This window comes from Rana temporaria, chromosome 4 (assembly GCF_905171775.1).
Source record: "Rana temporaria chromosome 4, aRanTem1.1, whole genome shotgun sequence".
In the NCBI taxonomy this organism is placed as follows: domain Eukaryota; kingdom Metazoa; phylum Chordata; class Amphibia; order Anura; family Ranidae; genus Rana; species Rana temporaria.
The window spans coordinates 266,407,478-266,433,745 of record NC_053492.1 but is presented as its reverse complement, the minus strand read 5'-3'; the positions used below and the strand labels follow the sequence as shown (position 1 = coordinate 266,433,745).

Genomic DNA, 26,268 nt, shown 5'->3' with positions numbered 1-26,268 from the left:
ATTTTTTCTGCCTTTTTTATAGTATGTTCATTGAGCTTCTTTGTCGTTATTTTCATAGTTCTTACTCACATTTGTTTTGGCAACGATTTGTGTAAGAACCTTTTAATACGTGTCTGTTTTTCTTTCAGTAAGAAATTAGTTTTACTGCCTGAAATGCATTTCAAGTACAAATCCTATTCTACTCCCTGTATCTGCTTCACATCTATGCCCTGTAGTTAAGAGTGTTTTCAAAGAGAACATATAAAGGCCTGATCACACCAATGTCTGCACACAGGTGTAAATTGGTTATTAACTGTTACTGTTAAACAGTTGGAAGAAAACAAGTTGAAGCTTAAGAAACATCAGTTTTTAGGTTATGATGCACAAAGGCTGAAATCCTTATGCGTAACTGACATATGCAATGTTTTGTTATTAGGTTGGAGACAGTATTGTCCACAAAGCTCGGGAGACCTTGGAGCGTGCTATAAAGCTTGTCAACGGCACTAAGAAGTGGGGAGCCAGAGTGGTGTATGGTGACACTGACAGGTCAGTTGTTTCTTAACTATGGTACAAGGCCAGTTCTATGAACAGCCCTTTCCTTCTACAAATACGTCATATTTTGTAGCTTAGACTATTGATTTAGTACTCTCTGCACAGCTTTATTTTCTGCCTTAAAGCGGATGTTCCGCCAAAAAAAAATATTAAAAGCCAGCAGCTACAAATACTGCAGCTGTTGACTTTTAATATTAGGACACTTACCTGTCCTGGAGTCCAGCGGCGTCCGCAGCAGATGACGAGCGATCGCTCGTCACCCTGCTGCTCCCCCCTCATCCACGCTGAGGGAACCAGGAAGCAAACCAGGAAGCGCTGCGGCTTCACTGCCCGGTTCCCTACGGCGCATGCGCGAGTCGCGCCCGCCGATTGGCTCCCGCTGTGTGCTGGGAGCTGAGTGTTCCCAGCACACAATGGGGGGGCGACGGGATGTGACGCAATGCCCGTCTTTTGCCCGTGAATGCCGGGCCGGAAGTGGGTGCAAATACCTGTCTTTAGACAGGTATCTGCACCCCCCTCCCCCCTCCCTGAAAGGTGTCAAATGTGACACCGGAGGGGGGGAGGGTTCCGATCAGCAGGACTTCACTTTAGGGTGGAGAACCGCTTTAAGCAATGGGGGGAACTAATGCGCAAACCAAACTATTAAATGAGAATAGATAATATAAAAATAATGAATCCACCAAAAAGTGAATACACCAAATAAATAAAATTAAGTATAGACTAGGTGGCAGACACAACTAATTTAATGTTCACACATTAGAATCATATGAGTAGTGGGGGGTGTTGGGGCGCTTACCAATATAAACATATATAATAAACTAACAATAAAGTGCAATGTGCTAACTATCTGCGTATCCAACACTTAGTATCAAATACTATCACAGTGATAACATTAATAATTAATACTTAATGTGCAAGCATAGCAAGTGCATATAAAATAAAGTGCCAATAAAGTGCAAACAGTATTGAAATCATTGAAGCAGAAGTCCAAACATATTTCAAGTGAATAAAGTCTTCATGCAATTAGTGAATAAAAAGTGTCCAGAATATATATCCCGGAAATCCAAAACATGCAGCCCAAATGGACATAAAATGTCCACAGGGTAAAAGTGCAGTGCTCCAAAAAGAAATCCAAAGAAAACGTGCTCCACACCAAATGACCAGTAGTACCAGCCTCTCACCTCTAGGAGGCTTATAACAAGCCTTATGAATATCCACTGGCCACAGCTTCACTTCCCCAATAAATCTGTAGGTCACTTTCACTTCCAAAATATAGCATCAGCGTGTGATTCCCAATCCTCTTTCAACAGATCAATGGTTCCCACAGAGTTCATGCAAGGAATAACGCTCACAATGTGTAAAATCGTAGACCACTTTTAATAAGAAGTAATAAAAAAGAGACCCTATGATTAAGTGGCGTTGTTCAGCCACGTAACGCAATATTGTAGCCGTTGGTGACGTTATCTGCTGCTCTCAGCCGGGAGCAGGGAGATCCTACTACATCGTATTATGCTGTTTTAAATGTGAGTCTTTTATTACTTCTTATTAAAAGTGGTCTACGATTTTGCACATTGTGAGCGTTATTCCTTGCATGAACTCTGTGGGAACCATTGATCTGTTGAAAGAGGATTGGGAATCGCATGCTGATGCTATATTTTGGAAGTGAAAGTGACCTACAGATTTATTGGGGAAGTGAAGCTGTGGCCAGTGGATATTCATAAGGCTTGTTATAAGCCTCCTAGAGGTGAGAGGCTGGTACTACTGGTCATTTGGTGTGGAGCACGTTTTCTTTGGATTTCTTTTTGGAGCACTGCACTTTTACCCTGTGGACATTTTATGCCCCTTTGGGCTGCATGTTTTGGATTCCCGGGATATATATTCTGGACACTTTTTATTCACTAATTGCATGAAGACTTTATTCACTTGAAATATGTTTGGACTTCTGCTTCAATGATTTCAATACTGTTTGCACTTTATTGGCACTTTATTTTATATGCACTTGCTATGATTGCACATTAAGTATTAATTATTAATGTTATCACTGTGATAGTATTTGATACCAAGTGTTGGATACGCAGATAGTTAGCACATTGCACTTTATTGTTAGTTTATTATATATTTTTATATTTATTTTCTGCCTAGTGTAAAGTACATGAAGAGGCAAGGTATCAAACTGTAGACTGAATATTGGGCATATATTTGGCCTACCCTCCCAAACTATTGGGCATAGCTTTTGGCTTCCCTGCTTAACACCCTGTTCGAGGTTTCACAATTTTAATATGATGATCTCCTTGGTAAGTAAGAAACGGGTAAGGACTGAACAGTGGGGAATTCACTTAGAAAAGATACACTCCCTCCATCGTTGCGTTTATCCTATAAAAATCTTGAAAGACCCATTAAAAAATTATTTTGAAAGCATAACTAACATTAACCACTTCCCGACGGCCGTACGACTATATACGGCCGCCGGGTGGCTCTGAATCTCTGGGAGGCCGTGTTTTTACGGCCGCCCCTTTTCGCGTTCCCCGCGCGCGCTCCCGAGCGCGCAGCGGGGAACTGCTGTGCTGGCCGTGTCCCTTGGACACAGCCAGTCACAGATCGCCGTGAACGGCCAATCGGAGCGGCCGTTTCCTAGGCGATCTGTGCGGCCAATGAGAGATGATCTCATATGTTTACATATGAGATCATCTCTCATTCCCGGCTCTCGCAGACAGCGGTGCTGTCAGGGGAGAGAGGAGACGGGTCTGTGTCTCTTGTACATAGAGACACAGATCGGTCACCCCCCCAGTCACCCCCCCTCCCCCACAGTTAGAACACTAATTAGGATACACATTTAACCCCTTCCTCACCCCCTAGTGTTAACCCCTTCCCTGCCAGTCACATTTATACAGTAATTAGTGCATATTTATAGCACTGATTGCAGTATAAATGTGAATGGCGCCAAAAATGTGTCAAAAGTGTCCGATGTGTCCGCCATAACGTCGCAGTCCCAATAAAAATCGCAGATCGCCGCCATTTCTAGTAAAAAAAAAAATTTATACAGTAATTAGTGCATATTTATAGCACTGATTGCAGTATAAATGTGAATGGCGCCAAAAATGTGTCAAAAGTGTCCGATGTGTCCGCCATAACGTTGCAGTCCCAATAAAAATCGCAGATCGCCGCCATTTCTAGTAAAAAAAAAATTTATACAGTAATTAGTGCATATTTATAGCACTGATTGCAGTATAAATGTGAATGGCGCCAAAAACGTGTCAAAAGTGTCCGATGTGTCCGCCATAACGTCGCAGTCCCAATAAAAATCGCAGATCGCCGCCATTTCTAGTAAAAAAAAAAAAATAATAATAATAATTCTGTCCCTTATTTTGTAGGCGCTATAACTTTTGCGCAAACCAGTCGCTTATTGCGATTTTTTTTTTTTTTTTTACTAAAAATATGTAGAATACGTATCGGCCTAGACTGAGGATAAAAAAAAAAATTGAGCTATTTATTATAGCAACAAGTAAAAATATTTTTTTTTTTTTCAAAATTGTCGCTCTATTTTTGTTTATAGCGCAAAAAATAAAAACCGCAGAGGTGATCAAATACCACCAAAAGAAAGCTCTATTTGTGGGGAAAAAAGGACGTTAATTTTGTTTTCGAGCCACGTCGCACGACCGCGCAATTGTCAGTTAAAGCGACGCAGTGCCGAATCGCAAAAAGTCCTCTGGTCAGGAAGGGGTTTAAGTGCCCAGTATGGAAGTGGTTAACATACTAATTATAGGCAGATATTCATTTGCTGGCCACTTTATTAGGTATGTCTGTTCAATTGCTTGGTAACACAAATTGCTAATCAGCCAATTACATGGCAGCAACTCAACGCATTTAGGCATCTAGACGTGGTGAAGATGACTTGCTGAAGTTCAAGCAGAGCATCAGAAAAGAGAAGAAAGGGTGATTTAAGTGACTTTGAATGTGGCATGGTTGCTGGTGCCAGATGAGCTGGTCTGAGTATTTCAAAAAGTGCTGATCTACAAATACTGTAGCTGTTGAATTTAAGGACACTTACTTGTCCAGGGGTCCTGTGATCTCCGCACCACAAGCCGGTTCGTCAATCGGCTTCGGATGCAGGCTCGGGCACTGCAAGTAAGGGAAACCAGCAATGAAGCCTTCCTGTTGGCTATGCGCGAGTCACACTGTGCTTTCTAAATGGTCCCGTCATCTTCTGAGCAGGGCTGTGGAGTCGGTAGATAAATGTTCCGACTCCTCAGTTTTATTTACTTCCGACTCCCCGACTCCGACTCCTCTGTATTAATATGCAAATGTATTTTATACATTCCTTGAGGGAAAGAAACGCAACCTACCACAGGACTACTGGCTGGGAAGCCAACAGTCTACTGTATTGCACAGTTTAAGCAAAAGACAAACACAATGAAAACAACGTTTTTTTATTCTAAAACATGATTTTCCTAGGAGAATCCCATAGTCATGTTTAAAGTTTAAGCTAACAATCGGAGTTTACAAGTTTTTAGCCTTAGCTAAATGACAGCAGTTTTTCCAATGGTTTACAGCTTCAGTCTTGAACTATTGGCCCTCCATTCCCTTCACTTATACAAGTGTCTCACTCTCTAGTCCTGCAAAAAACATATTTATTTAATCCCTTATCAGTGAGAGGCTAGGTTACCCATGGACGCTGCGTTCCCTGTAAAAGCAGAACACAACACTATGGAAAGTATAAGTATTGCAGCTCCTAATTGTGCGTTGCGTGCCATATAGTGAAGCACATGAAAAGCATGCTTCTTCACGGTCACTTAAAACGTGTTCGTTTTGCGGTTACGTGAGGCACTGCATGCATTGGTCTTTATTCTTACAGTAGAGAAGTCATTAATTATAACTTTTTGTGAATTAGGACATTTAAACTTGCTTTTTTCTTTTAATTCCAATCTAAATTTAGTTGGAGTCGGAGTCGGTGCATTGTTTGCCGACTCCGACTCCAGGTACCCACAATTTCCCCCGACTCCGACTCCTCGACTCCGACTCCACAGCCCTGCTTCTGAGACCTGTTTGTGTCCCAGAAGGCAGCAGGGGAGGAGGAGGGGCCAGAAATGTCATAGATTGGTGATCTTAATTGGAAGCAGGAGTGGGTACCTGTCAAAACCAAATGTGGCAGCAGGGGGGGGGGGGGTGGCGCAATAAGCGGAGCATTCTCTTTTGGGTAGTGATCCACTTTCAGATGGAGTCAGAATTGGCATAAACATGAAAGCATGGATCCACCCTGCCATCAATGGTTCAGGCTGGTGGTGGTGTAATGGGTGTGGGGGATAATTTTTTGGCACCTTAGTACCAGTTGAGTATTTGTTTAAATGCCACGGCCTACCTGAGTATTATTGCTGACCATGTCCACCCTTTTATGACTATTATGTATTCATCTTCTGATGGCTACTTCCGGAAGGATAATGCACCGTGTCATGAAGCTCAAACGAATTTCTTGAACATGACAATGCGTTCACTGTACTCCAATGGCTGCCACAGTCACCTTTTGGCATGTGGTGGAATGGGAGAGTTGCAACATGGATGTGCAGCGGACAAATCTAACAAAATCGTAGATGAATGTTTCCAAAACCTTGTTAAATCTATGGCAGGAAGAATTAAGGCAGTTCCTGAAGGCAAATGAGGTCCAACCCGGTACTTGCAAGGTGTACCTAATAAAGTGGCCAGTTAATGTATACAAGTTGGGAATTCTCAGCTAAATTTGGAGGTGTGGCAGCCAAGGCTTGAAGATTAAAACTAGATGCTTGTACATATATCTTCATGTTGAGTTATCCAAGTGGTGGCAATTAGGATTGGTGTTGGTGCAAACGTGATAAGAGAGTAATTTTGTTCTATTGTTTAACTGTTATGTGCGTAATATCATACACAGAAGTATAAATAAAATGCAATTAAAAAACCATTACATTGAAGTTGCAACTGTTTTGTCTAGGGTGGTGTGGGAAAGAGAATTACTGTCAGGTTTTTATATTAGAAGAGAAGTATGGCCAAAGCTTTTTTGACCATACTTCTCTTGTGGGTTACATACATACTTTTGAAGTCCTGTAATCCAGAAGCCACTGACAGAGGGCTAAAGCCTGCTTTCAGATGACCTATTAAAGGAAGGATCCCAATCATACTGTTGAGTTCCACCCAGCTGTCTAACAGCTGGCTCCAGCCCTCAGCCCACGGCTGAGAGCTGAATCCAGCTGCACCTGCTGAGCACTGGAGGGACAGAGCAGAGAGCAGTGACTGACAGTCACTGCTCTGCGCCTCGAGAAGACAAAGACCTGAGCGATTAGTGACCATGTGATCACTCAGTTCTCGGTCTTGGAGCCAGTGAGGGACAGCTGCAGCATCACAGCAAGTGTGGATGTTTTTTTGTTTGTTTTTTAAATACACTGTTGACTTATCTTTCAAGTGAAACCAAGTGTGTTCTGCAATATATTTTTATATGTACGTTTATGTATTTCTAGCATGTTTGTGCTGCTAAAAGGGGCTACCAAAGAACAGTCCTTCAAGATTGGTCAAGAAATTGCTGAAGCAGTCACTGCCACAAATCCAAAACCAGTCAAACTAAAGTTTGAGAAGGTATCTATCTGAACAGTGATATCTGTAATTTTAAAGCTTTCTTTTCCTTTGTTATCATAGACACATTTTGATTGTATAGTAACATTCATCAACAATAAAAGTACTGTATTTATTGGCGTATAACACTCACTTTTTTACCCTGAAAATAGAGGGTAAACTGTACCTGCGTGTTATACGCAGGGGGCTGTGGAAAGTTTTCTTTCCTGAAACTTCCCTTAGAGTTGGGGTGCGTGTTATACGCTGATAAATACGATATATGTAATAGTTGCAGTAATAGTGTGTGACCCTCTGGAAAGAGATGGGTAAACATTGACTGTTTTTTTTCATAGCCCAAAAGGGATGTTGAGCAGATATTGTTTTTTCTTTGCCAATGATTGAAATACTATATACGTAGAGTTTTGGGCATGCATTATTTAATAGTAATGCTGTCTTAGCATTGCACAAAATAGAACATCTTAGTTGTACAGTACAGGATACAGGTTGTGTATTCATAGATCATTGGTTTTATAGGCTCATAAGCTTTTGAGGACATGCCCTTGGGTGCCTCCTCTATAACCCTACCCCATGCCATGACTTCCCAGATTTTTGCTACTGTCCTAAGGTGATGACTTCCCTTAGAGGAATCACTCTTAGCTTAACCACTTAAGGACCGTCTAACGCCGATATACATCAGCAGAATGGCACGGCTGGGCACAATCACGTACCTGTACGTCCTCTTTAAGTGCCCAGCCGTGACTCGCGCTGCGGGCGCGCGACCAGGTCCGAAGCTCTGTGGCCGCGGGACCCGCGGACCCGATTGCCGCCGGAGTCTCCCGATCGGTCACAGGAGCTGAAGAACTGGGAGATGTGTGTAAACACACCTTCCCCGTTCTTCACAGTGGCACTGTCATTGATTGTCTGTTCCCTGATATAGGGAAAGGCGATCAATGATGTCACACGTCCAGCCCCGCCCCCCTACAGTTAGAAACACATATGAGGTCACACTTAACCCCTTCAGTGTCCCCTAGTGGTTAACTCCCAAACTGCAATTGTCATTTTCACAGTAAACCATGCATTTTTATAGCACTTTTTGCTGTGAAAATGACAATGGTCACAAAAATGTGTCAAAATTGTCTGATGTGTCCGCCATAATAAAGGATTCTTCTGGACAGCCGCACTTCGGAGTGCGTCTGTCCAGAAGAATCCTTTCTTTTGTTTTGCAATCTCATATGCATTGCCTGCACCTGTGGTCCTGGGTGAAACATTTATTCTGAAGATTTCCACACCTGAGCGGTTTTTCTTTCTTGTGTCCGCCATAATGTCGCAGTCATGAAAAAAAAATCACTGATCGCCGCCATTAGTAGTAAAAAAAAAAATATTAATAAAAATGCAATAAAACTATCCCCTATTTTGTAAACGCTATAAATTTTGCGCAAACCAATCGATAAACGCTTATTGCGATACGTAGAAAAATATGTATCGGCCTAAACTGAGGAAAAAAATACTTTTTTTTTTATATATATTTTTGGGGGATATTTATTATAGCAAAAAGTAAAAAATATTTAATTTTTTTTTTTTTCAAAATTGTCACTCTATTTTTGTTTATAGCGCAAAAAATAAAACCGCAGAGGTGATCAAATACCATCAAAAGAAATCTCTATTTGTTGGGAAAAAAAGGACACCAATTTTTGTTTGGGAGCCACGTCGCAATAGTCCGTTTAAAGCAACGCAGTGCCGAATCGCAAAAAAGGGCCTGGTCCTTTACCTGCATATTGGTCCGGGTCTTAAGTGGTTAAATACATTTTTATTTTACTTATGTATTCTTCAATCAACACTTTGCTGTCTTCTAATTTAACAATAAGATGCAGTGCTTCAAGATTACTGCAACCTGAGTAAAACCCAGAGAATCCTACCCAGAGCCCACCCAGTGGGGACAGTCTGTAATGCTTTTTCAGGCACTGAATCCTGCATGAACCTCTGCACTTTGTGTAGCTAGCCACGGGGTGCTACACATGTCCATGTATGAAAAAAGGAGAAAGGCGTGTGGTCTTATGCAATAATTAAGATTAAAAAAGTTTATTCCAAACAAATATACAAGGAAAATACTTTTGGTTCATAAATAAATTAATGACAGTGATCTTATTTGATAAAATAGTATAAATTTGATGCCCATACAAGGGATAAATGAATAAATACGAACGAGTTTCGAGGGGTTTCCTCTTCATCAGAGCCTTAGACAGCCAAAGCTTGTCTGTAGGTTGTGATATGTATATATAGAGAGAAACAACTGGATGGGAGATATATTGCACGTTGAATGGTACATTTTTAAAGGTGAATTCTCCTTTTATTGTGGTAGTGTTCCTTTAAGTGCTCTATATAGGACAGATATAGAAAGAATTGCGTTGCAGACACTAGTCAAAAGGTTACAGCCATAGTAGTATGAAATGTGTGTGTGTGTGTGTGTGTGTGTGTGTGTGTGTGTAGATAGATATTAAAAAAAAAAAACTCATTAGAGATTCAGTTGATGGGAACTCGAAATTATATATATAGGATTCTGATGAGCGAATGTGTCATACTAAATGGGATAAGAGTAGAGTGGTAATAGTAATAATGATACTAGTGGTGGTCTAAATACAAATATATATATATATATATATATATATATATATATATAATGAAAATCTGATTGTGTGTACGAAGGCAGATGATACCATAGACCAAGTACGAGGTACCACAATTCATGAATTGTCCAATTTTATGACACTGGCCATCAGTCCTCATCACCTCTTTTTTGCAGTGTGACATGAATGCACAAGCCCCACAGTTCTTGACGTCAGTTGTAGTTCCCTTTTTGATCAAATATTGATGTCCAAGGACCAATAGGGATCCTTGTTGTGTTCGGGGATTTGCATACTCTGCTCGGAGCTATCAGGCTTCTAAGATCTCTTGGTTTGTGGAAGACAACTTCAGGTCTCGAGGGCAGGACTTGGCTCAAGATGGGATCTTGTTTCAAGATATTCCAGTTGCACTGAATTACTCGTTGGATGTCAAGACTTTTTTTATAAATTCTTTATTTGTTTCAAGAATTACTTTACAGGATAGTACATTTCATCTCATCTACTTAATTGAACTATATCAGAGAGTTAAGAGAGTGATGGAAAAGAACCCCATCGTCCCCCCCTCCTCCTTCCTGGTTTCTCAATACTTGTCATTTTCCTCTCTTTCTTTCTAAATCTTGTTGCCCTCACCTCCCCCCTCCCCCCTCCCCTTCCCCCTCAAAAAAAAAGGGGGGTTCCTGTTGGCTATTCCCCAACCCCTCCCTATACCTCTCATAGGGAGCCCAAGTCGACCGGTATCTCTTATCCTGATCTTTCAATGCCTTTGTTAAATTCTCCATTTGTTGAATCTCTGCCACTTTTGCGAGCCATTGTGCTCTCGATGGAGGAATCTCCTGCTTCCACATAGCCGGGATACACGCTCTCGCAGCTATGATAAGATGTCTTATCAACGAGTTTTGGTATTTTGGTGCTGAATTAGGTGCTGAATCAGATGGGATTGGTATTATTTTTTTGTTGCAGATCTGTTTTCTCTTTTGAATTATGGCAACTTTCTGTGTACCGAGTGGGTATCCTTCGTCGTACTATATCCAATATTTGCTAAAGTCTTGTTCTACTTGGTCTTCCTTGTACCTCTTTTCCAAGGACAGACTCTTGCTTCTCGTAATTGCTCTTTCTAGTGCAGGTTAACCTACAGAACTGCCCATATGGGATGTTATGAATCCATTTTGGGTGATGGTGGCTTTTGTCATGGAGGTAGGAGTTACCTGCACTGGGTTTGCTATACATGTCCATTCCTATGCAACGCAGACTCTAAATACCCCTCCAATGGGTATGCCCACTATGATGGGTGAATCCTGAACTCTATATAGGGCCCAGTGTCCTCGACAAGTAAGATGGGGTCACCCTGTATTTCTAACTGTGGCTGTAAAAAAACAAGTCTATGTCAATGACAGCTGATCACAGAATGTAAAAACAGGCCAGTTATCGGCTTTTCTTTCCATGCACTGATGGCTTGAAGAGAGAAGAGAGCCAATAACTGGCTTCTGTAAAAGGGACATAGGTTGCACTGATCATCAAAGACACTTTCAGTGCACATCAGTGGAGAAAATTTACCTGTTTGCAAATTTTATAACAAACTATGAAACATGTTTTTTTTTTGTTGGTCTTTTTTTTGTTTAGCAAAAAGTAAACCCAGTGGTGATTAAATACCACCAAAAGAAAGCTCTATTTGTGTGGAAAAAAAATGTCATATGGATACAGTGTTCCATGACCCTGCAATTGACTTTCAAAGTGTGACAGCGCTGAAAATTGGCCTGGGCAGTAAAGGGGTAAAAGTGCCCAGAAAGCAAGTCCCTCATAAGGGTCTCAGGCACTTCCTACTGCCCTTTTGCCACAGGTACTTCACCAGAGGAAGGTACACCTGAGTTGCTGTGTTTTTCTTTAGAACACGCTTACTCTGTATACTACTTTTGTAAGTACCCTACAGGGGATTACTGTCATCCATTATATGACAAAAGAGAGCCACCGCAAAAATCCAGGTAAACATTTGCTCTGCTGTAGCCCGCACAACACTCGACCTCGGGATGACCATGTTTCTCTTGCAGCGGAGCAGGACCCTATTTTAAACACCATTCTCTGCATCCAACTGTAGTTCTATTTACGCAGCAAGCAGCCTATCTAACAAAGGAAGATCTTTCTGCAACTACAGGTATGTCACTATTTCTCAGACAATTGAGGGCTTTATTACAGCCATCTTTCTCCAGAGCTCCAAAATGCCAGGATCCTTCTCCAGAGCCATTGTCTCTACTAGAGTTGGATCCAAATATGCCTAGAAGAAGCGGACATGAAAGGAAATGGAAAAGATCCAGAAGCAGTGTTACTACTACTGTGGGCAAAAGCCTCTGTATTGTAGAACTTGATTCCCTTTCATCTTGTGATGCCCCTCTGGGTACAAAGAGAGACCTATTAAATCTAAAAAGACTTTCCCTGTTTATGAACAAATAGAATGGGCAATTTATGACAATTGGGTCAGTCCAGAATAGATTTTTCCCTTCTCTGCATATCATTGTCGAACTCTATTCAGTAGAAAAAGTTCAGTAATAAGTGTTCTGTTCTGGTAGTTGGATCCTTCCATTTCAGTATTAAACACTGTACCAATTGATGATGTTCCTTCATTCAAAGAATCTGCTGATAAGAAGATTAAAATACTCTTGAAAGGCTCTCTTTACACTTGCTTAGCTCTGCAACCACCTATTGCTTCGATTTCTGCCTGTCAGACTGCAGCTGAATGGACTGTTACAATGAACAACCAACATGACTCTGTATTCCAGGACCATGCCTTAACTGAGCATTTACCTTCTACTTTTTGTTAATTTCCCTAGAACACGAGTGTCCAAACTCAATTTCATCGTGGGCCACATCAGCATTATGATTGCCGTTAAAAGGGCCGGTTGTATCTGTAAGTTTAGATGTCCAGCGCATCCCCTCCCCTTACATTAGATGTTAAGAGCCACCCCACCATCAGAAGTTGAGTCTCCCACTCTCCCTTACATCACAGTGCACCCCCCCCCCTTCCTTATGCTGCTGCTGCGAAGAAGCTGAATGCATTGCTTAAAAGCAGAAAGTAAGGGTCTGGAGGACCACCAGAGGAGGGCTGGAGGTGCGAGGGAAACATGAAATGGCCTGGAGGGCCGGATTCGGCCTGCGGGCCTTGTGTTTGACACCTATGCCCTATAACAATAAAAGAAAATATGGAATGGCTCTAATCACCCCCCCCACAAGACAGGTTTAAAGGATTCTCTTCAAATTTGTTAATGCCATCAAAACCCAATGTGCATTCATCCCATTCTGCACCTAAAATCCCTCAACAAAAATGTCAAACTCCCAAATTTTGCATGGAATCCGTTATTGCATCTCTGAAATAAGGGGAATAACTGGCACCCATAGACGTCCAAGATGCCTATCTTCAAATTCCCATTTTTTACACCTCTTCAATGCTTTCTATGCTTTGTAGTGGAAGATGGTCTCTACCAGCTTATTGCACTGCCTTTTGGCATTTCCTCTGCTCCCAGAGTATTCACAAAAGTCCTAGCACCTCTTCTTGTCTTTCTACGACCTACCTATGCTCCTTTCCAGCCAAGCAAGGAATTCACAAGTTTAACAGATCTCCAGCCCAGCCTTACACACTCCTGTATTATCATTGGAAAGTAATGACAAAAGATGAGTCTTTTAGGCTGTGTTCCAAATCCCTAATGGTCCAGGGAACATAGTCATTGGTGAAAGCCAAGCTTCCCCTCAACAGTCTGAGCTCAGAGCAATAAGCTCTGCAACACTGGACCCACTCTTCTGAAAGGACAACCAATCAAAGTGCAGTCATTCAATGACAAGGCTGTGGCCTCCATTAACCACCAAGACGGCACCAGGAGTGCAGCTTTGAAGAAAGCAAACCAGTGTATCTCATGGACATATATATCTGCTGCCTGCATCCCAGGAATGGGCAACTGGAAGATGGTTTAACTCGGCTGTCACAGATGGGGAACCCTGATGTGGATATCCTTGCCTACAAATTCAACAATAGTTACCTCTGTCTGTGGCCAGGACAAAGCAATCTCCTAGCACTGGCATTGAATGCTTTGACATACCCTGGTCTGATTCGGGCCTTCCCTCTAGTGCTACTTCTACCTAGCCTGCTCTACAGAATAGAGCAAGAGAAGAAGCCAGTGATTCTCTTTGCACCAAACTCCTTTTCTTTCTCGTACACCACGGAACACAGAGCCATTAATTACATAATAAGGGTCACCAGCGGTGATTGGACACTGACGCAACCAATTGAAGACTGTTCCCCTCCATATAACCCCTCCCATCAGGGAAGTACCTCAGTTTTTTCGCTAGTGTCTAAGGTGTTGGACGCGTTTAGGATGTGCTAAGGAAAGCTCTGCCAAAGACCCTCTGGGGGTAAAAAGAGCTATGCTTTTGGATCCATCCAAGACGCTGAATAAATTACGCTGAAAATGGCTACATCACAGCCATTTATAGTGTCTTTCCTCCCTGATGTTCCATAGTTTTACATGCTCAATTTTATCTACTCTTGTGAGTATGTTTGCTTTACTTGCTCAATAAGATATATGCAACATACTGCACTTAGAGTGGCGCCTTTGTGTTCTCTCCCCCCCCTTTCAAAGACCGCTGGCATCTCATTCCCTAGTTCATGCTTTCATTCAGGGGGTACTGCGGATCAATCCACCAGTCAAGTCTCCCTTGTGCCCATAGGATCTGAATTTAGTATTGTCAGTGTTGCAGAAGCAACCTTTTGAACCTCTTCGCCAGATTCCACTGATTCTTTTAGGCAGGAAATATTTTGATTGCTATCTCTTCGGCTAGAAGAGTATCTGAATTAGCAGCTGTTTCTTACAAAGAGCCTTATTTAGTTTGTCACAAAGACAAAATTGTAAGGTGGTGTCGGCTTTTCATTTAAATCGGGACATTGTTGTGCCTTCTTTTTTTCCGGATCCACAGACAACGGTGGAAAAATGATTGCACTCTCTAGATCTAGTGAGAGCAGTAAAGGTGTATCTGCAGGCAACCGCTCAGATGCGTAAAACGGATGTTTTGTTTATTTTGCCAGATGGTCCCAAGAAGGGACAAGTGGCATAAAAATCCACTATCTCAAGGTGGATTCGACAGACCAGACCATTATTCAAGCCTATGATTTAAAGAACAGGACTCCTCCTTTTTCTGTTAGGGCGCACTCTACCAGGGCGATAAGTGCTTCATGCGCAGTGCACCACCAGGCTTCGTTGGCTCAGATCTCCAAAGTTGCAAATTGGTCTTCAGTCCACACATTTTCCAAATTCTATCAAGTGGGACGTGAAAGCACAAGAGGATGCCGCCTTCGGGCGAAGTGTGCTGCAGGCAGCAGTATAGGGCTTCTTGTCCGTGGCAGCCTGGTTGATCTGTGTCTCCCATCCTTCATATGGAGCATTGCTCTGGGACGTCTTATTATGTAATGAATGGCTCTGTGTCCTGTGGTGTACGAGAAAGAAAACCAGGATTTTTAATACGGCTTACCTGTAAAATCTTTTTCTTGGAGTACACCACGGGACACAGAGGTCCCCCACTTCTTATGGGAATCTTATTGCTTGCTACAAAAATGAGGTACTTCCCTGATGGGAGGGGTTATATGGAGGGGAACTGTCTTCAATTGGTTGTGCCTGTGTCCAATCTCCGCTGGTGACCCTTAACCCATTATGTAATGAATGGCTCTGTGTCCCGTGGTATACTCCAAGAAAAGGATTTCTTTATCGTACATCACGGGACACAGAGAAGCATAGTAATTACTATGTGGGTTATAGAGAGTACCTTCAGGTGTGGACACTGGCACGCCCTTAAGGCAAGAAGTTCCCTCCCCTATATAACCCCTCCCATACCGGGAGTGCCTCAGTTTTTTTGCCAGTGTCTAAGGTGTTGGTCACGAGTGAACATGTGCTCCAAGGAGCTCCACTGGAGGGATCCATATTGGATGTAAAAAGCCTCCATGAAATCCGGATCCGTCCAAAGTGCTTCTGAGCCAAAGTGGACGGTACCCGGGCCCCGGTTAAGAAGAACGGGGTTTGGCCTGTAATGCTTCTCTTTGAGAGCTGGATCCTGGTTATTCAGTACTTTGGTCAATTTCCTAATACCAAAAGTTTACTGACAGGGTGCGATATGGGTCCAGGGGTGTGGTGTTCCTGTCCATGGACCCCGGTCCCTGAAGGTCTATAGACGCTGCTCTCCGTGATGCGTGAAGATTGGACTGTCTGTTATGCAGAGTCCTGCAGCGTTGGATCAGGTAAGTGAAGGTGCTTCAGGACTTGGTCCTAGGAGTAACCTTCCTTTATTTGAGCCATTATGTTTGCCTAAAGCTAACTGTCTGTGCTTCTCCTATATGGTCCTGTGTGTTGTGGGGAGGAGGGGTATCTCTAGTCAGGTAGTTAGCCCCTCCTGTGCAGGTTAAAAGCAGAAAAAAGTTGTCCAAAATGTTTGGCTTCACTTGGCTTACCTGGTTCTCACATGGAGCTGTGGGTTCCATCCTCATGCATGGCGCGTAGCGTCATGTGCGCGCGACATTGATGTGTCTTAGGCGCACGCGCGTGCACAAATGAAATTTTTGTACGCTGCTCCGATGCGCACGAATGTGCGCGGCGTGCTCTGTGAGATGCGTGTGACGACATGTGCGCGCGTGCGGCTACGTGTGCGCGCGTAGCCTCGTGGTGCACGCCTAGCAGCGGCGCGCGCATGCGCGCAGGGGGTCTATCTCAGCTGTTCTCTATGAGACTTGAGATTACAGGACAGAGCAGGTCAGGTGATACACCTAGTCCTTATATGCTCCAGTCCACCTAACTGGTTCTGGCTGACGGACACAGAGATCTTGTGCACATACTTCAGTATTTAGTACTGGTGGTGGACAGTGACATTTGCTTAAGGCGCATAGTGGGCTCTGCACCTTGCCAACCATCAAATAGCAGCGTCAGTGCTGGTCTATAGGTTCGCAAGTAGTTGCAACTATTGTGAGAACCTCAGCTTTATCATGGCTAAAGGCTCAGGGACTAGAAGCAAAAAAGCAAAGGGATCGCCATCTGGCTCAGAGCTCTCCCGGTCAGTCCGGCAGAGCCTTTGTTGGTGGCTGGTTCCCCGGAACCTGCTAAAGGGGAAGTCCTTTGTTCCCGTGACATGGCAGGTTGTGACCACGGACGCCAGTCTGCTAGGCTGGGGTGCAGTCCTGGGAGGTTTGTCTCTCCAGGGGAAATGGTCAGCCTCCGAGAGGTCTCTACCCATAAATCTGCTGGAAATTCGAGCAGTCTATCTAGCCCTGTCAGCTTGGTCAGACAGGTTGAAGGGTCTTCCGGTCAGGATTCAATCAGACAATGTCACTGCCGTGGCATACATAAATCACCAGGGGGGCACAAGAAGTTGTGCAGCCCAAAGAGAGGTGAATCGAATCCTGACCTGGGCAGAGAAATATGTCCCATGCATATCTGCAGTGTTCATTCCGGGAATAGACAATTGGCGAGCAGACTACCTAAGCCGCCAACAGGTGCTTCCAGGGGAATGGACTCTTCACCCCGACATCTTTCAGAGCATTTGTCAGAGGTGGGGAACACCAGATGTCGATCTCTTTGCATCGAGGTTCAATGCAAGGGTGGGCAACTTTCTGTCCCGGACAAGGGATCCACTTGCTTACGGCACGGATGCACTGGTGTTCCCATGGGATCAGTTCTCCCTAATGTATGCGTTTCCTCCGCTGCAATTATTACCCCGTCTTCTTCGCAGGGTAAAGTCGGAAGGAAGACCAGTGATTCTGGTGGCTCCAGCGTGGCCCAGAAGGGCCTGGTTCGCGGACATTGTAAGGATGTCCGTGGGGCAACCGTGGTCCCTGCCGCTTCGGCCAGACCTATTGTCCCAGGGGCCAATATTCCATCCTTCCTTACCGTCTCTCAATTTGACGGTCTGGCTATTGAGTCCCATATCTTAAAGAAAAGGGGTCTCTCTAATGCGGTGGCATCTACTTTGATTAATGCCAGAAAACCGGCATCCAGACTTATCTATTACCGAGTTTGGAAATCTTATGTGGCCTGGTGCGAGACCAGGGGTTGGCATCCCCGGAGGTATCTCATTGGCAGAATTCTGGAGTTTCTGCAGTTAGGGGCAGACATGAAGTTGGCCCTAAGCACCATTAAGGGCCAGATCTCGGCCTTATCGATTTTTTTCCAAAGGCCACTAGCTACACATTCCCTGATCAAAACCTTTTTGCAAGGTATGATCCGGCTTAGTCCACCAGTCAAGATTCCCTTGTGTCCATGGGATCTGAATCTGGTCCTTTCTGTCTTACAGAAACAACCATTTGAGCCCTTGGCTCATATTCCTTTGGTCCTTCTGACCAGGAAGGTGATATTTTTGGTAGCCATAACCTCCGCCAGGAGGGTTTCGGAGTTGGCGGCCTTGTCTTGTAAGGAACCGTACCTTATATTCCATAAGGATAGAGTGGTCCTACGGCCCCACCCGGCTTTCCTACCTAAAGTTGTTTCAAAATTTCATTTGAATCAGGATCTTGTTCTCCCGTCTTTTTTCTCAGAACCTAGTTCTGCAAGGGAGAAGTCTTTACATACGCTAGACGTATTAAGAGCAGTTAAGATCTATCTTAAGGCTACTGCTCAGGTCCGGAAAACTGATACATTGTTTATCCTGCCAGAAGGTCCCAGATGTGGGCAGGCAGCGTCGAAGTCCACTATCTCCAAATGGATTCGGCAGGTCATTACTCAAGCCTATGGCTTGAGGGGAAAGGTTCCCCCGTTTAAGGTTAAAGCACATTCCACTAGAGCGGTGGGTACTTCCTGGGCAGTGCATCATCAAGCCTCCATGGCTCAAGTCTGCAAGGCCGCGACATGGTCGTCTGTCCATACTTTCACTAAGTTTTATCAATTGGACATAAGAAAGAATGAGGAGAGCGCCTTTGGGCGCAGTGTGCTGCAGGCTGCAGTCTGATTCCTCATGTCTGATGGCGCCCGGCTTATTTCTTGGGGTCTCCCTCCCCTCATAGCATTGCTTTAGGACATCCCACATAGTAATTACTATGCTTCTCTGTGTCCCGTGATGTACGATAAAGAAAATAGGATTTTTATAACAGCTTACCTGTAAAATCCTTTTCTTTTGAAGTACATCACGGGACACAGAGCACCCGCCCCTCTTTTGGGGTATTTGGGACACTTATTGCTTGCTACAAAACTGAGGCACTCCCGGTATGGGAGGGGTTATATAGGGGAGGGAACTTCTTGCCTTAAGGGCGTGCCAGTGTCCACACCTGAAGGTACTCTCTATAACCCACATAGTAATTACTATGCTTCTCTGTGTCCCGTGATGTACTTCAAAAGAAAAGGATTTTACAGGTAAGCTGTTATAAAAATCCTATTTTTACAGGGAAGCTGTTTTAAAAAATCCTGTTTTTTTTAGAACTTGGTATAGAGACATATACATACTACAAGGAGATGATCCCTGGCCTCTTCCCAGCAGGCCAGACCTGCTGTCTTAGGGCCTTCTATTCCTTCCTTCATTCATTTATTCATTCATTCATTCCTTCCTTCCTTCAAGTCACTATTTTTAACAACACGGGTATTGAAGCCCAGATCTTACCACACCTAGATTCTGCTTGCATGAATAAGTGGAGCCTGTGTGTAATGTTGGTTCCAGCACTGGATCCTGTATGGGTGAAGGTTCTGTACAGATCCAGGTCAACATTGAGTGCAAGGCTTGCACCCTTTAAATCTGCTTTAAATCGATGTTGCTGGCACTCCTATGCTTTGGTCACTGAAGAGCAGTGGATAGGAGTCACCGGACGTTTAAATTTGGTGCCTTTTTTTGTCCTTGGTCTGGTACTGCACCTATGTGCCCTTGATCTCGGCAGCTTCACTGAGCATGTGTATGCATTTTCGTACTTGGGGCACACTTTCTCCCAGTCTGCGGCAATCCAAGGCTCCCTCCGCAGTACAGTACTGTACAGCTATCCCTGGATGCCTACCTGGGTGTGGCCTTGATCTCCGCAGCTTCACTAAACCTGTGTACATAATATCCTACTCGGGAACTCTTTCTCCCAGTCTGCAGAAATCCAAGGCTCCCACCACAGTACAGTACTGCATAGCATCCCTAGATGTGACACCCTACAGCGCCCTGGCACAGGGTGCTTCCCTTTCCACAGCAGGAGATTTTGTAAATACACCTCCTGGGCACGCAGGCTGAAATTTCATCCAAGCTTAAAAGGATATCATTGCGACCCTCATTGATGCGGTAAACACTCTTGTTTAGCATTAGAATAGCCCAAGTCTGCTCACTCCAAGGTCTCCCACATGGGGTTGCTAGAATTACCCAAGCCTGCCAAGATTTTTCCAGTCCACTTCACTTGGAACCTGCCCTGTATGGTAACTGGCCATACCCTGAAAAGCTTTGTATGTTTTGCTCAGCAATATCCTATTGAGTAAACCAAAAACACCCATGATACAATGATGGTGCCCTTCAGTATCAGCTGAACACAAAATTGTTTGTTTATTTTTATCTCCTTGACAAATCCTCTATAGTGCATTTTAAGACAAATTGGCATAACACCTACTTAAACCCCATTGCAGCATACCAATTAGATATTGTGGCTGTATTTGTTTTCTTTAAGCTTTCTTTTATAATCATCTGGTGATTCAGCTAGTAAGTCTGTTGTTTTTCAAAGAACAAGCTCTCCTGCAAATGTGTCTATTTACAGGGATGAGACAGACCATTTACCAATGACGGGGGTGCTTACAATGGTCAGCTTTTATTTATGTAAAAACCTTTATCCCAAAAGGAAAAAATAAATGGTTTGCTGTAGCTGCTTCTAAACTATTAGCAGGGATGGGGGCACTGGAATACAGGAGGTGTGTTATTGGTGAGATTACCAGGTGAAAACCTGATTCAGCCATTACTGATGATTGGTAAGTGTCCTTTTTAACAAAGTAATTTTGTTTTCCAGGTTTATCTCCCATGTGTTTTACAAACCAAGAAAAGGTATGTGGGTTATATGTATGAAACGCTTGATCAGAAGGATCCTGTCTTTGATGCAAAAGGCATAGAGACTGTACGAAGGGATGCATGTCCTGCTGTTGGTAAGGTAAGCAAAATAATCAATACTTTTCTGCATCGCTTGCTATACTATGTGTTTTGTAATTCAGTTGCAGAATCTGAGAGTAACCTGATGCTTACATTTTTATATTCATATATGAAAACATGCCAGATGAACTTGCTTTCTTATGATTTGCTCAGTAAGCCAAAATTGCTCTGTTTAGGAACTTACGAGGGTGCATGCATTAGGTGAGGTAGGAAGGAGCAGGCAAGCATACTGTTATGTGCTGAACTGTTAGAACAGACCAAGATTTGGCTGTGTCAGATAAGAAGGCTTCCTAAAGCAGTGGTTCTCAACGTCTGTCCTCAAGTATCCCCAACAGGCCATGTTTTGGGAATTTCTTAGATAAAATAGCTGTCCAAAATACCAAGCCATTGACTGATTTAAATATAAGAAGATTTGGGGGTGAGTGTGGGATCATTTTGACCCTACCAAGGTACCATACCGAAAGAAGCATATATTATATAATGAAGAAGTTGGTGGGACGTTACATGTACCTTGTGGGGTCTAATGAATGCCAAAACGAGTAAATTATAAAAAATAAACAAATCTTTATTTTGCACATACTTGGTTACATTTAAAAAAGAGAAAAAGACAAAACTTTTTTAAACAAATGGTTACACTTCAGTTGTCCAGGGTATGGTTAACCTGGCAGAAGAATCCGAAGAAATGGCCTACGTGTTTTGCGGGCTCACCCGCTTCATCCAGGCCTCGGATTATGACACAAATCATGTAAATACTGTAATGATAAACAAATTACTGATTAGCACACAAATTTATATTGATATTAAAAAATCATTGAATGTTCTATCAATATTGACTAATAATAACACAATTTGTCTGTTTATAGTGGTAGTTTATATGATTTATCGATTCAAACCCAATGATGCTTGTGGTATGCACCATGGCAGAGTGTGAGAGGGAGGAAGAGAGCGAGCATCTGAAAGCATATACGGCCTGTGCTGTAAGTTTTGCACAAATTTTAATTAAAAAAAACATAGGAGGTAGTAAATATTGAAATTTTCAAAGATTCACCTGTACGAAAACTGCCACTGGCTGGTTCACATCCCACCCCGGCATTACTATTGGAACATGAGCCCGCTCCTGCCCCTCTGGATCCATAGTGCCACCCCAGACCTTTGATCCGGGTGACGTGACTGCCTCAGGGATTGCTCTGCCTCCACCCAATAAAGAGTGTCCTATATAAATTCTCCCTTAGCTGATGTAAAATGGCCGAACACCCATATGGAGACACGGTAGAGAAAGCCAAATTGTTAAAATCGCTTTAAGCTCAGGTAAGAAACCCTTTGTAAAAGGCTGCAATCTTTTGGGTCTGTGCATGTATACTTCCCATGCACGGCCCGGTTATAGCTGTAATCCTGTTCATTCACTTTTCTGTCTTATGTGTGTATATATGCCTTGAGACTTCTAGCTATTTAAACAGCCCTTTATTGATCTTTACATCCATCTCGGGCTCCCTTCATTCAGCTTGATTCAATCAGCAGAGTTCCTGCAGCGATATTATCCACCCTTATGTGCTGTTTGCCCCATATGTTGGGGTTTTTATTTAACTTTCTTATTAAGGTAAGAACCCTCAACTCATATTTCACCATTCCCATCCTTCACTCTTTCCATCCCCACCCCCCAGATCTTTTTCTTCTCTCTTCCTTTTCCTTTTCCTCTTCCCCTTCCTGCCGCATCTCTATTTTTTTTCCCTTCCTCCCTGTCACACCCTGTTTCGCCCCCCCTTTTTCCTACTCCCCCCCCCCCCTTTTTCCTCCTCCCCCCTCCTTTTCCTTTCTCCCCTTTTGTCCCATTCCCTTTAGTAGAGACTTTTATATCTATATCCATCTTGGCTCTTTTCAGGTGTAATTGCCACCCTCATCATGAATACTTAATTTGCCATGATTATATGTGAACAACCTCTCCATGTTGGGGGTATGCGGAACAAATCCCTACAGGCTCCCCAGGCTTGACCTCCATTAGAAAAAAATTGGGTGATATGGAGCACTCTGGTGATTCAATGATGAAAGTAGAAATATGGGGAAGGGGAGAGAGAGGACAGGGTGGTGGAGGTAGTTTGTTTAAAAGATAGTTTTTATGGGGGAATTAATCCATGTAAGGTAAAAGGATAACTGTTCAAAGAAGGCTGCCAGTTCAAAACAAGTGTAGAAGTAAAAGAACTCTGTAATACAAGAAGGAGAGAGAGAACAGCGCCCTCTAGGTGCAGTAATTATGTTTTAATATGACACAATAGAAATTATTGCACTCACAGAAATGTTGTGGAAACGGGCATGGTAAAGATCATCCGCTCTGACTTCCGGGTGCATGGAGAAGAGGAAGGTGAGTCCGGCATCGCTGTTGTGGACGGGTGTCAGCAGTCAGGTCTGTCCTCCGGGAACAAAGCTGGAGACGATGCTGCTGGATGGATGGAACACGATCTGCGGTGCACAGTGGACAGCTTCACTTCCGGGTCTGGTCACTTCCGGGTCAGGTCAGCGGGGTGGTTCTAGCTTTCAGAGTATTCGTACTCTTTCTTCAGGCATTGGTGCCTGTCCACTGTGAACCACAGATCGTGTTCCATCCATCCGGCAGCATCGTCTCCAGCTTTTTTCCTGGAGGACAGACCCGACTGCTGACCCCTGTCCACAACAGCGACGCCGGCCTCACCTTCCTCTTCTTCTTGCACCCAGAAGTCGAAGCGGATGATCTTTACCATGCCTGTTTCCACAACATTTCCGTGAGTGCAATCATTTCTATTGTGTCATATTAAAACGGAATTACTGCACCTAGAGGGCGCTGTTCTCTCTCCCCTTCTCTGACCTCCATTAGGTGGCAGTAGCAAAGGTCGTATATGCACTTGTTTTCAGATGCTCGCCCTCTTCCTCCCTCCCACACTCTATCATGGTGCATATCACAAGCTTTATTGGGTTCCAATCGGTAAATCATAAAAACAACTACTATAAACAGATGCAGAATAATTGTGGCGTTATACAGTATTGTTAGAACATTCAATTAATTTTTTAATATCAATATTAATCTATGTGCTTATCACTAATTTGTATATCATTACAGTATTTACTTATTTGTGTCATAATCCGAGGCCCTGATGAAGCGGGTCAGCCTGTGAAACATGTAGACCATTTCTTTGGATTCTTCTGCCAGGTTAACCACACCCTGGACAACTGACCTGTTAACTGTATTTATTTTTTATTTATTTTTTTTACTTTTTGTCTTTCTCTTTTTTAATTGTAACTATATGTATGTGCAAAATAAAGATTTGTTTATTTTTATAATTTACTAGTTTTGGCATTCATTAGACCCCACAAGGTACATGTAATGTCCCACCAGCTTCTTCATTATGTAATATGACTCTGATTTAAAGCACCTGTGCAAGTTGAAGGAAAACCTGCAAACATGGCCTGTTGGGGGTATTTGAGGACTGAGGTAGAGAACCACTTTGCTAGAAGACTTCACTTTGTACTTGCAGTTCCTTTTCCTCAAACAGTCTCTTTAAATATTAATATATTGCAGAAATACGGGCCCATAGACATTGGATAATGTGTAATCTGACCAACAACTGTTGTATCTATGTAGCGTTGGACCAGAAACAAAGAAAGTAAATCTGCTAAGCTCTGTTTAAAACTGCCCTATAAACAGCTACATGTTTGGCCAGTTGATGCTGAAGTGCTTGAAAATTGAACTGTGGGTGGCCCTTTTAGTACCACCTGGCTCAGCAAAAAAAAAAAATCGAAGTATGCAGGTGGACATTTTTTGGCCGAACAGTGATTGCATTCAGTCACATATAGTCACTGCTCAGATATTCAAACAGCCGCAGCTTTTGTGGCTTATACAATGCAATAGCTGGCAGCGCAGATTCCTCTATACAGTGTCGGTGAAGGAAGAGATTCTTGGCTGGCTTTATGTCTGGATACAGTGAGGGGAAAAAGGATTTGACCCCCTGCTGATTTTGTACGTTTGCCCACTGACAAACGATCAGTCTATAATTTATAATAGTCGATTTATTTTAATAGTGAGAGACAGAATAACAACAAAAATACCCAAAGAAAGAATCTTTAACTTATATTTATATATAATTATATACTTATATTTATTTATATCTTAGAGGTTCAATTTATTAACAAAAATATCCAGAAAAACGCATTCCAAAAAAGTTTTAAATTGATTTGCATTTTAATGAGTGAAGTATTTGACCCCTTAGCAAAACATGACTTAGTACTTGGTGGAAAAACCCTTGTTGGCAATCAGAGGTCAGACGTTTCTTGTAATTGGCCACCAGGTTTGCACACATCTCAGGAGGGATTTTGTCCCACTCCTCTTGGCAGGTTCTCTCCAAGTTATTAAGATTTGCTGACATTTGACAATTCAAACCTTCCGTCCCTTACACATATTTTCTATGGGATTAGGGTCTGGAGACTGCTTAGGCCACTCCAGGACCTTAACTAGTTACCGACCGCCCACCGTCGTTCTACGTCGGCACTTTAAAAATGAATATCTCTGTAACGGCAGCAGCTGCTGCCACAACCGAGATATTCATCTCTTCAGTGGGCGGTCCTGTACACGATAACAGCGGTCTTCGCGGCGGATTCGCCGCGAGATCGCCGTTATCGGTGGCGGGAGAGGGGGCCCCCCCCTCCCGCCACCGCTTACCGTAGCCGTCGGTAGCGGCGGAGGAGATCGGGACCGTTCGGTAGCTGTGTGGGGTTGCGAGTGAAGGAAAAATCTCCTTCACCCGTCCCCATAGCTCTGCTTGTCGGAAGTGACGTCAAAACGTCAGTCCCACCCAGCGTCTTAAAGGCACATTTTTTTTTTTTTTGTCATTTGAAAAAATTACTTTCAAATTTTTTTTTTTTTTTTGCATTCAAGCCTAAATATGAGATGTGAGGTCTTTTTGACCCCAGATCTCATATTTAAGAGGACCTGTCATGCTTTTTTCTATTACAAGGGATGTTTACATTCCTTGTAATAGGAATAAAAGTGATAATTTTATTTTTTTTATTTTTTTATTTCAGTGTTAAAAATTGTAAAATAAATAAAAATAAATACGAAAACCCCCAAAAAATTTTTTAAAGAGCCCCGTCCCGACGAGCTCGCACACAGAAGCGAACACATACGCGTGTAGCGCCCGCATATGAAAACGGTGTTCAAACCACACAAGTGAGGTATCGCCGCGATCTTTAGAGCGAGAGCAATAATTCTAGCCTTAGGCCTACTCTGTAACTCAAAAAATGCAACCTGTAGAATTTTTTAAACGTGACATGTTGGGTATCATTTTACTCGGTGTAACATTATCTTTCACAATATGTAAAAGAATTGGGCCAAATTTATTGTTGTCTTATTTTTTTTATTTAAAAAAGTGATTTGTGTGACAAAGTATTGCAATGACTGCCATTTTATTCTCTAGGG

The 26,268-nt window shown here is 43.0% G+C and overlaps 1 protein-coding gene across 1 annotated transcript in view; it reads left to right on the top strand.

The window, feature by feature from the left end:
* REV3L (REV3 like, DNA directed polymerase zeta catalytic subunit) overlaps window positions 1-26,268 on the top strand; it is a 242,102-nt gene that overhangs the window by 195,721 nt on the left and 20,113 nt on the right. The window contains 3 exon segments of the mRNA XM_040350250.1: window positions 416-525; window positions 7,014-7,128; window positions 20,692-20,829. Coding sequence (XP_040206184.1) covers window positions 416-525; window positions 7,014-7,128; window positions 20,692-20,829 — 363 coding nt within the window.